This window comes from Manis pentadactyla, chromosome 7 (assembly GCF_030020395.1).
Source record: "Manis pentadactyla isolate mManPen7 chromosome 7, mManPen7.hap1, whole genome shotgun sequence".
Classification (NCBI taxonomy): domain Eukaryota; kingdom Metazoa; phylum Chordata; class Mammalia; order Pholidota; family Manidae; genus Manis; species Manis pentadactyla.
In genome coordinates, this window is record NC_080025.1 from 132169757 (window position 1) to 132181930 (window position 12174).

Sequence of the window (12174 nt, forward strand, 5' to 3'; positions counted from 1 at the left end):
CTGATGCTTCCAGAGTTCAGAGGTACAGAAAACAGAAGAAAACAACTGATTATGGAGTGGTGAATGGAATCTTACCCTGAATGCCACAATACAATTAAGAGGTTAAGTTATAACTCATGTAAAAATGAATCTCACTGAATGGTTCCCAAAGTTCAGATGTAACACAAAGTACAGGTAGGCTTTGCAGGCCTCCAGAAATAATCTGATACTAACATCACTCTCCCAACCATTAGTTTTCATTCCACAAGATGTTTACTGAATGTCTAGTCTATCATTTTCTCTGGTGGTGCTCTACCCTTCTGCAGCAGCCTTCTAAAAGTGAGCCGTTCTGCTTCGTTTTGTGTCTCTCTTTAGTGGCTCAGTGGAGGTTGGCCATTCTGAACAGTCAGCGACAACTTTGGGTTGTGTAGCACCTGTGTTTTTGTAAGGGTGTAAGTTCTCAGGCTTCATTCAAGTCACAGTATTTTGCTGCCTATGCAGCAAATCCCTGAATGGTTACATGTCTATTGAAATTTATAAGATTTCTGATGTTAATAACTTTCCAAATTAAAATATGTCCAAATTTCCTGTTTTTAAAAACACCAAATCCAGTGTTTTACACCATTACACACTTACTTCTATTGCAATAGTGAACATCAGTCTCATTTTTTTCTGAAAGACGGTTCCTATCTTAGGGATTTAAATCAAAGTCACAAAAATTCCTGTGATCTGAAACATAACTTTAATTGGCACATTTTTCATAACCCAGCTATGAGCTTCATTTTTAGAAAGTGTCATTTTAGGCCTTAGAACAGTACTTTGCTTCATTTCTCAATTTCAGAAATATGATTTCAGGAAATGAAGTCGCTTCCTGATTATTTTATACTAAAGCCAAATAAAACAGGTATGGGTGTAGTTCGCCACAGTCACAAACATTTCCAACCCAACAGACCAAGCACACATCTTTTAAGAGTTCTTCTCATTGTACTATTTACCCAAACCAAGAGATAAAGTTTGTTTTGAGATTGTTTTATAAATAAATGTTCGATTTTCAAAACAAGCATGGATACTTTGAAATTTTACTATTTTAGTTATATGAAATGTATGACTTAAAAAAAATTAAGACCACTTTGCTTTTTTTTTCCTCCTTACTATTTATCACATACTAGGGAAAGTAAAAAAACTTTCATGCTTCCAATTTTAAAATGATGCCTCAATTTGAAAAGAATTAGTCCTAGTAAGAATACATCCTTCCAGATCTACAGAAGATGATACTCCTGTGGAGGGCAGCAGTTCAAAAGACCCTGATGAATTCAAAGACAATATATGCTCACCACCAGTCCATTAAGCGGCCTTAGTTTGAAATTTACTTATTTAAGTGTTCATCCTTTGCTAAAGTTTATTATAGTTGAATTTGAAAAAAACTGCCAGAGAGATTCTTGACAGAACCAATTCTCAATCAGTGTTGAGTCCTGACTGTTAAAGAAGGCAGGAAGGAAGATCAGATGAAAACATTCTCAAATATAAATTAGAAACTCTTAATTCTTACTTCACCATATTCTGGAGCTTTATACTGAACTAGAACACTTTGGTGAAAAAAGTTATACTAAAAATAGTATTTGTAAAATACTGAATTTCAGTCATATTGTCTAGAAGTATTAAGTGATTTATAAAAGAGCTAGAATAATTTAGTAGAGAAAGTAAATGTCAGTCTCATAATGTCAAAAATCTAATCAATTCAACATTTAACAGTGCAGTGGTTGTTAATCTGTTCTAAAAACCAGACTATACTTTGTTGAAATGTGTTGTTTTGATTTAAGAGAAAAAGAAGAAAAAAAAGAATATGACCACTTAAATCAAGAGCGAGTCTAGAAGTAAGCTAAAAGCTGGTAGACTGGTTAGAGGGGAGGTAACCAATCATAGCAGCAGCCTGATAGGAAGAGAGCTTTGCCCTTTGAAAAGGGAAAATTCAGGCCTGTCAGGGATCCAGTAGGGGAATCACAGCACAGTGCACACTCAGATCTAGTCGAGACCTCCCCCTCTAATTGTGGTAAGTTACATGGACAAAGAAATGACTTCTTTTTTGTCCAAAGAGAGAAAAATACACTGGATGAAGAGGTGAGCACAAGCTATCAGAGTAAGATTCATGATGGTCAAGAATTAAAACCAGAAAGCATGTTATAGACAAAGGCTGTAGGGCTCTGTGTATTTATTTGGAGATTATATAAGATCTTTGTTTATTTTAGTAATAGGCTTCATTCCAATCACCTACCATTTAAAATACAGGTGAGGTCTTGGGAACATACACCTAGCAGCATTAACTACACTAAAGTTCAAAATATGTTACACATTTCTGGGGCTGGGGAATACTACAGTTAGGTTAATTAGGGAATGTTAACAGTTTGGGGTAAAAAGAAATGTATCCCACAGCAAATCTTACCCTAAGTGAGGGGTGAGGGGTTAGCATATATGTATCAGTAAACCATAATGATAACTTTTAATTAAAATTTACATTTTTAACAGAGAAAACCTAAGTGGAACAATGGTATGTAGTCCAACATTCAGCTTAAGGCCAGTAAGAAACCTTCCTACTTGGTTGATGAAGACATAACCCAGGGCCTCCTTTACCTTTAGCTGGATACTCAATTTACAGATGGAATAAAGAAAAAAATAAACAGCTTCAGGGTGTCAGTCTTCTTGCAAATGCCAACATATAAAATGACAATGTTTAAAAACATCCCAGTAATGTACCAGATCACTACATTCTGCTCTGTAGACTTGTTATTTCAGTATGCAAGACTGGTAACAGCATGAATGCTACCAGTCCTTGGGATAAGTTCTCACCATATTAGGAAACAGCGCTAGGCTATAAAAGTTGATTGCAGTCAGTTTTCCTGCATTTCTTCTTGGAGATGGTGATGGTATTATCATCTTTAAATCCTTGTGAAGCTTTCCCTCTGTTTCATTATGCTGAAAACAATCTCCTTGATTGAAAAAAAAATCAGATATGCTATCATTTTATATGGTGTAGCATATAGTAGTTCTTCAAAGATGAATCTGAGACCACACCTTCAGTGTGGTGTAGTGCATCTTGATGCCATTACTGCAAGGTTTTTTTCCCATTCTGTAATACTAGAGATGTCACCAGTATAGTGGTCATATATGTTGATACTTAAATGCTCTTTGGAACTGGACAGAAACCTTGGGTAAATTTAATTTCTCCTCTGTCTTACTTTTTAGTTCTGACATTGGTAACTATTTTAAGTCTATATTTAGGGCACCTGTATGGTTACATTCATCCTTGCCCCACCCCCTAAAGTGACTCCAAGATCACTGGGCCACATTTAACTCAAGGCTGTTTTGACATCTTACAGAATCTGTGGTTAACAGTTACCAGCAGACAGATTCTTTAAACGCCTTCAAATCATTGTCTGCACTGATATTCACAGCTGAAAGCCCTTGACTTGTGAGAACTACTGTAATAAATTGTAAGACAACAAAGTTTTGAGAAGTGATAGATTCTCAATCTTGAAGTTTTTTTCTGCTTGAGTTACACGTATGAAAACAAACTCAGATGGTGAGGACTAATAACTTTAAATTGTTAGAATGTGATTACGGGCAAATCACAATCCTTCTGAGCCTTGTTTATTATTACCATTATTATTACTTGGTCTGTAAAAGGAGGATTATTAGAGACTATGTTATATATTTCAGAGCTCTGAAATTTACTACCCTTTCCTTAGGTTCTTCCAAAGAATGTGAACAGGATGAGTATGCTTAGCACTGGGACTAAAATTTGATGAGCAAAAGCTATGAAAATATTTGTTTAGATAAAACATGACCAGGGGTGAGGTAGACACCAGTATTGTAACCTCAATGCATTTAAATACAGTCTTTATTTCTTAAAAAAAAAAAACTTAGAGAAAGATGAGATAGAAATGAAGTACTTATATTGAACATATGAATTAATCAGAACAGCAGGAATAAATACTAGAAAAGTTACAGAGCTGGCCCAAGACTTTTTCCTCTGCTACAATCACTAAGTGGAGAATTTAAATGAAAATTACTATATATAAGCCAACACACATGCATGCACACAACACATTTAACCTCATGTCCCTACAAAGAGCTAAGCTGATAGTCTGCCTTTGCTAAGCAAACCTTTGCTTACACAATGCTAATTAAACATCATGAAGACAGAAAGGCTGTTACATAATTTCAAAACTACTCAAGACAGTTGCTTCAAACATTTTTACCTACTGTGGCAATCAAGTGTCCTAAGGGTCTCTTACCTACAGGTCTTTGCCCACTCTTTCTGAACAGTAGGATATTAAAGTTTCTTGACCCACAAGTTTAAGTAGTACTTCTGCAAAGAAGTAGGGCATCTTTTAAGGTCTAACATTTGCCTTTCAGCCCACTGGGTAAAAAACTGCATCTCAATGCAGCTATTACCACACAGCCTCAACAAGGAACAGGCCCAAGTCCTCAGAGCTGGAGTTATTTATTCTGCTATTTTAACACTGAGATAAAATACAGTGCAGGCCACTGAATCATGCACTAGTACAATTACAAACTGTGCACTTTACTTAATTGTCGCTATGATTCACCTCAATTTTTAAAAGGGGGGTAATGAGTGCTTTAAAGGCTTTATGAATTATATGGAAGGGGAAAGGGAAGCTTTTGGGGGTACTGCTTTGTGACAGAGCACAAAGTGGGTCTGAGTACTAAATACAAACTGGAACAACAATACTATTCTATGTACAGCATGTTCCAAGGTCAGTTTGGAGCTCCCAGGAACCTTTAGAAAAACCGTAATATGTGAAGTGGACTAAGAACAAAGTCAACACCTGCCTTAGGAAGTATGGTCTGAAGGAACCTGGAGAAAATGGATTGGTTATTAAGTACGATATCCAGCTGTTTCATGGAACTTCTAGGTGGCAATTTAGATTGCTTAGGCTTGCCTTCAGTTCTAGTACCTAACAGGTATAGACTTGATTTTTGCGTAACTCAAGCCCAGGGCAGACCCCCTATAACATGATAGACCAGAGTAGATTCTCCTAATGAATCTTGAATTCTCAAAAAGTGATTCTTTGAGAAAGGGTCCCGATTAAAGAGGCTAGAGGTTTGTATGCCCAGCAATGTAAGGTTGCTAAAAATAACACTCATGGCAATAAATCATGGGGCAGAAAGAAGATCTAGGGAGCAGTGGCTTTTTAATTCATCAGTGTGGTTTCACATAGTATTCTTATGCAATGATTTGTACTTTAAAGCATTACTACTTTAAATGTCCTAGTTGATATTACATGGAACCAGTCCACTTAAAAAATATGTTAGTGTCAGGAAATTAAGGGTGCTTTCAAACTAGGCATATTTGCTATTAATTCAATACAGAGAAAAAAATATGTTATATATCTTTATTCCTGTTCCACTACACCACCAGCAATTTTTCCTAAAGGTCATATCTAAGCATACAAAATACAAGGACCAAGAATTGATTGAATCAGTAACATGTTGCTTTCTATTTATTCACATAACACATTCTCTTTGGGGGAAAACTGTCAAAGTATTTTTATGACCTGTTATCATAAAATTATTATATTCTCCCATTTCTGCTTTTCACGAATTTACTGCTTTTAATCTAATTTGCTATCTAAATAAAGCAGAATGAACTTCTTCAACTAAGTAAGAAAAGATACTTTCCCTGTGAGGTAGAAATCTGATTCTTTCTAGTTTGTATGTGAGTCCACAGAACCTAGCTCATTCCTATAATAGGGTTCCTCCATGATCAGTCTTATTCCATGCCATACCACCTTCATCTAAATCTTTGGCATAAGCAACATGTCTACCAATTGCTTAAACTCACTTGGCTACCTACACCTGTCCAACCTCACTGCTGGCTTTTCCCAATTGTGCCCCTGCACTCTCCTTCCACGTCTTCCTATCATGCTGAGGAAGGAATGCTTATTCCATTGTTCCTTTGGATAACCTTCAACTTATAAGAAACATGACCTAGGATTCCCCAGGCAATACATGCTTTCTACAATTCTCTCATGCAATCTGACTTTCTACTTTCAAGAAAGGATGGGTGACAAAGAGGATAGAGAAGAGAACACAGGGGTTCTGAAAGCTAGCATTCCTTCCAACCTCCAGCCCCAATGTTAGACATCTATCTACATCCTATCTCTGGTTCTCACTCACCATTCAGCACTGAGTGGTCATCACATTGACCAGTCTCCTAATCCGTCACTCCCTTAACAGCACTGTACCTGTTCTTCATCCGCATCAAAATCTAAAATCACTGAACTCCTTTCAACATACTCACAGCACTGGTTCTTTCCTAACTTAGTGGGCTCTTCTTGGCCACAAGATTAGGTATTTCAATGCTGTTTTCTTGAATAGCTGTGTCCTTTTTTCTTCACCTTCTAGCCAAACTCTCAGTATTTGCTTTGCCCACCACTCCTGATGCTTTGTGCTGAACCAGAGAAACATATAAAACCATATACATTTGGACACTAAATTTTAAAAAATTTGTTCCTTATCTTTACCCAGTGATTCTTCAATTTCTTTCCGATGCACTCACAGGCTTATTGTCACACATTTCCTTACTCTCCCTTTTTTACAGGCTCCCAACTCCACTCTCACTCCCATTCTCACACAATGTGCATTCAATAATTACTGAAGTCAGCCCTATCAACTATTTTCATTGTCTTTAATCTCGCATTCTCTCTCCTAGATTCTCTTATTTTTCTTACAAGTAACGGGAACATATAGTCACCTCCTCAAAGCTGAACCCATAACTTAACCTCACTTCAAGAGCTTATCTCCTCTCAGCACCTACAGAAATCCACTATCCTACTGGAGCAGCCTATCTTGTCTTCAGCACTGCCCCTGTCTTCCTCTGCTTTGGCTCTGTGCGTTCTGCCTTTAAATATTCAGGTATCTCCCTTACCTCAAAGCAACACCTTCTAACATCTATCACCTATATAGTTAGCTTCTTGTTTTTCCCTTTGTTGCCAAATGTCTTAAATAAGTAGTCAATGACTGTTGCATCCATATCCTTGACATTTCCTCATGAATCCTAGGAAAGCACCTGTACCTTATGAAAGTTACATTTTTAAAGGTCACCAGAGACCTAGCCAAACCCAAAGGCAATTCTTAGATCTCATGCTTTCTGACCTCTAATTCATAATTTCTTCTTCATTCCCACGATTACTATTTTAGTCCAGGCAATCTTATTTGCCCTGGCCAACTATGATATCCTGGAACTGCTAACTGGTCCTAATTTCAAGCAAACCTATTACCAAACTAACCTCAAAATGCTACAATCAAGTAACGTCTTCACCAAAGAACCACAGTTCTCTACTACTAACCACATCCACATTGAGACTAAACCTTTCCCCTAGTTTTCAAGGCTTTTGCACATGCATGCCACCTTCCTGTAAGACCTGTATATCTTAGAAGAGCCCATCTGCTGTCGTTCCCTCCTAAACCCAACAGATCATGCTAATCTGTCTCTGGTTCTTTGTTCAATCTGTTCCCTTTACTGTATTTTTTCCTTCCATCATCTAATTTCAGCCATTCTTCAAAATCAAAAAGCTCCACACTTTTTATGAGGCTTTTCCCTGAGCCAGCCCACTTCTTTCTCTCTCATTTTTACTTTTGTAACAGCCTAGTGTGTGATTTATTCAGTAAATATACCATATGTGAATATCTACACATATTATTCCCATTTATTCAGCACAAGGAGACAATGAAGTAGGGACTTGTCCAGATACAAAGGTTAAGATGGGAGAGTCACAGCATTAAGGTCAGAACTAGCGTGACAACACATAACTGACTTTGGCCATATTTTATAGAAAAATATATAAATATCATTGTTTCAGATTACCTCTTTATAATTTTTTTTCAAGTTATTGTGTTTTCAATTGTATGATAGTCATCTCTTAAGGCCAATTAAGCAGATTCGAGGAAACTTCATGATCAAATAAAAAATCCAAAACCTTAGTACTCAGCATGGAAAAAAATGTCCCCTAGTTTTATGTATACATAAATAACATGTTGGTCTTCACTTTTTAAGATTCTAATGCACCCGCAATTTGTTCACAAATCTCTTCGCTTTCCTGAAGCAATGTCTCTGTGGGAGCAGGTGCCTATGCACCTGTGTCACAGCATACGTCAGCTCTCTAGCAGTCTTGAAGATGCTTGTAATACCATACAAACAGGAGCTGTATCAGTAAAAATGTGCACAGATATAATGTATTGAAGTTGTTTTCTTTAAAAGAACATATATATAAAAAGCTCTATTTAATTCCCAGGACACTAAGAGTAAGAGACATGAACATACACACACAACTGAGATATACTTAAATTAGAATAATGAATGCATGTCTCCCCTACTAAGATTTTTTTCACTCCCTCCACATTATCATGTATTTTAAAAATTTCAATTGTCAGTATTCAATAGCTTGTTGCCCCTGTCAGAGCAATGAATAATGAAATGAGTCTAGGAAGCTATTGGCTGTTCTTGTGGATAAATTATATTAAGAGTTGACCTTGCAGAAATAATTTGAAATAAAACTGTCACTAGAATGCTATCCTTGATGACAGGGTCTGTACTTTATTCAAACTTACATCCTTCAAGATCTAGCCCAGGTCACTACATAGAATAGGCACTCAAATATTTAATTAACACTCCTTTAAAAAGAGGGGAGTACACAAAAGCACCACCTAGAAAAACAAAATTAAACAGTAGAATGAAAAGGAAAGTATTATTAATCAGAAAATATTTTCTAATGGAGTCTTTAAGAAAATAGAAGAGGAACTTGACATTCATCATGTGACTAAAATCACTCAGTCAGGGCTATTTTCTACAGCGGCACCAAAAACTTCAAGGCAGTTGTTTTTGGTTTTTTTCCTAGAGGGGTACCACCAAACCCTTGACAAATCTAGCGAACTATGAATCTTCCCCCTAGAAAAAGATAGGCAGAGGTACATATAAATAAACTCCTAACTTCCCAAGTACGTCCAAAGAGTTCTGGACTCCAAGTTAAAAAATTATGACTTAAGGAACAGCCGAGTCATTTTTTAAAAGTTAAGACTGTAGAAGTTTACAAAGTTTTCCTTGTGCATGGATAGGTCAATCATGCAGAAATTTATCAAAAACTAATTTGAAGCCTTTTAGAATTTCTCACTTTTCACCATCATTTGGTTTCATCAATTTACTTGCTATGTGAAATGGTGCTTTCTTTTACGGGTTATGCAATTTCTTCTGCCCTTTAGTATAATTAAGTATGACTCTGATTTTTAAGACATCACTTTTAATTAAAAACCATACACAAAATATTAAGTAAGCAAAATGGTGAGGCTTATTATTCTAGTTTTACAAGGTCTCAGAATCACAAAGATGATTAAACAATAATATTTAGCTATTCTATGTGAAAATATATGTTGAGGCCTAACTGCCCAAGAATCATTTCCTTGATTCTTATGTGTAAAAGTGGGGAGGAAGGAGAAACAGGGAGGGAGGCAGTTCTGGGCTCCAGCAAGTCTGAGCAAACTACCTGACAGTTTTTTGGCATTGGTTAGGAATGGGAAGGGAGAGAGAAAGCCAGGACGGGAAAGAGAAGCCTTATTTAACAGTTTTATCTCTCGACACAGAGAAGTAATAAGTAAATGGGAGCTAACCACCTCTTATGTCTTTGTAAGGAGATCTGGGCAATGAAAGATTTGCCTGAAGACTGGAGAAAGCTATGTTCTGGTAAAGCCTCATGACAGGGAGCCTGAGTTCCTTACCAAAGCCCCCTAGCCTTAGCACCACAGCAGCAGACACTGAGTGTGCATGTCTTGGCCTCTTACAGCAAAAATAAAACCATAATCAATGCATGGTAAAAGGCTTCTAATAGTCTACAATATTTTACTTGTATTTTCTAAATTTCTTGTAATGCTATCCTAAAGTCACTTCGAAACAGAAATTAGGGATTGTCATTTCTGCAGAATTTTACAAAAAGGATTTAAAGAACTAGTATAATTCGCTGTTTCTATACCCTTAGTTAAACAAATGGAAGGATGGCTAATAGATTTTAGTTTACCCACTGTACCTCAAGACAAAGCCATTTAATTTGTTGTATTATATCTAATAGAAAGTAATCAGATTTTACATAGAGAGGTAACCTTGAAAACTCCAACTTCAACATGTTATCATCTCCTAATAAGGTATTTTATTATAACTTTAAATCTTTAGGCTTCTTTTTTTGGTACTCACGTTACTCTTAATATTTTTAACAAATTAAGGCATATCTTTTATCACTATTGTTTTTTTAAAATCTCAAGAGGAGATCTGACTTTCTTCTCAGATGCTTAATTCAGGCAGAATATGTCATGTTTTCTCAATCAGCTATTGTCCACTGCTCAAAATTGAATTCAGTTTATTTTCTTTCATTATTAGTTTTAAAATTATTTTAAGGAACTGTGTATTGTCCAAAAACATCCAGACTTCACATTTTTGTGTCCTAACAAAGTACTCCACACTCTTCACTGTAATTAACTAAAATTATCTAGGATGACTTATGTGACCTAATTTTGCAGGATCCCCAATCTTTTCTCTTCTACCTTAGTCTCATTCTGGTCAGGTACTTCCAATATAGTTTTATTATCACATTTCAATTATTTAACAATGAAACTTCCAAACAAATATCTCACAGAACTACTGTTCGTTCAGTAAAAATGTTACACTCCTACAGTTGCTTCTCACAATGTTTACCCCATATTCAAGCTTCTGATAAATCAACTGTAAGTTGAAATTGTTTCTGAGGCATTTTCTGGTATACTAGGCAGTGCATTAGATAAGATTATATTGCATTTAGTCTATAATAATTATCTTTTAACCATCTATATATAGTTAACAACCATTCAAAAAGAAAGTGCAAATGTGCAAATGAGAGAACAAAAACAGTTTCTAAACATGTAATGCATAATATAGGATATAAATCCAGACAACTAAAAACAATTGCTGACAACATCCTTCCAAGCAGTAAATGACACCAGTTTTGTTTCATATGTATTCTTTCTTCTCAAATATTAAAAGAATGCAATAAACATTATCTTCGTAATTTTCAAGTTATTCATGAGTATATTAGGATATTACCATTTTTTCACAAATCAGAAAACAAGGAACTACCGTTATCTTTGTATATATTCAATAATAGAGCCAAAATAAGAACAATTCTAGCTAATCTCATTCAGGATCTTAATTAGTACTACAAGTTTATTTGTGTGAGTTAAAAATAGTATCACTCATGAGAAACAATGCCAAAATTATTATGCTAATAAACTGTGTTATGGCCTAATGAAGAAATACTTCAGCAACTATGAGGTAACACACTAGTTGTAGGCATGAGGAACGATTATATTGGCTCTTTTGGGTGTATACATTAAATGCAAACTCAGAAAGGAATCATGCAAAAATCCGGTTGCCCATGCAAGCACCCCAGAGTCTAATCCTCTCCTCTCAGTTCTGTTGTCAGGCCACAGTAGTGTGGAGACTTGTAGGCTGCTGTCCTTGTTGTAATGAATGGGAAGAGGCTGACAGTGGCATGGTCGAAACCTTCACCTCTTCTTCCCCTGTGGAAAAGTCAGTCATGGTCTAGTTATGGGTGACTAGATTTGTTAACAGTCCCTTTAAAAATGATTTCAATATTTGGAATACTGATACATTATAAAATACATGCTTAAGTTGGAATCTGGGTGTGAAACAAGACATGAATTTTAAAATATAAGCTTATCAAGTACCTTGAAAATAGTTACACTCTAAACACACCCTTAAATTTAATACTATGTTAGATTTAAGAATATAATAGATTTAAGATTATAAATATACAAAAAGGGAAAAAAGACCAGGAAAGCCATTCTTTTCCAAGCCAATTGGACCCCTTTTTAATTTGGATAATCCTAATTAAGTAGTATTTTGTGAAAAAATTAAAACTGAATTCACAGAAGTGAAAAATGTGATTTTTAAGGGAGAAAAATGACAAATCCATGTTTAAAAGCAGCAATTATGTTTATAAAAAAGAAATAAGAAGATATCAGTACTAATTTAGCACATTATCATATAACACCTGAAAATTTAATGTGTACTTTTGAAGGAAATATTATTTAAGGAAATTATAAAATGCTAACAAGGCAATGATCCAATTGACT

At 35.6% G+C, this 12174-nt stretch overlaps 1 protein-coding gene across 7 annotated transcripts in view; it reads right to left on the reverse strand.

The window, feature by feature from the left end:
• The window catches only part of CNOT4 (CCR4-NOT transcription complex subunit 4), a 131345-nt gene that overhangs the window by 12730 nt on the left and 106441 nt on the right, over positions 1-12174 (reverse strand). For 2 of the 7 annotated variants that reach the window (XM_036905542.2, XM_036905541.2), the window contains exon 11: positions 3857-11598. The exons of the other annotated variants lie outside the window; for them this stretch is intronic. In XM_036905542.2, coding sequence (XP_036761437.1) covers positions 11498-11598 — 101 coding nt within the window. In that variant the 3' untranslated portion in view covers positions 3857-11497. Of the gene's footprint in view, positions 1-3856; positions 11599-12174 lie in introns of those variants that run through there. 7 annotated transcript variants of the gene reach the window in all.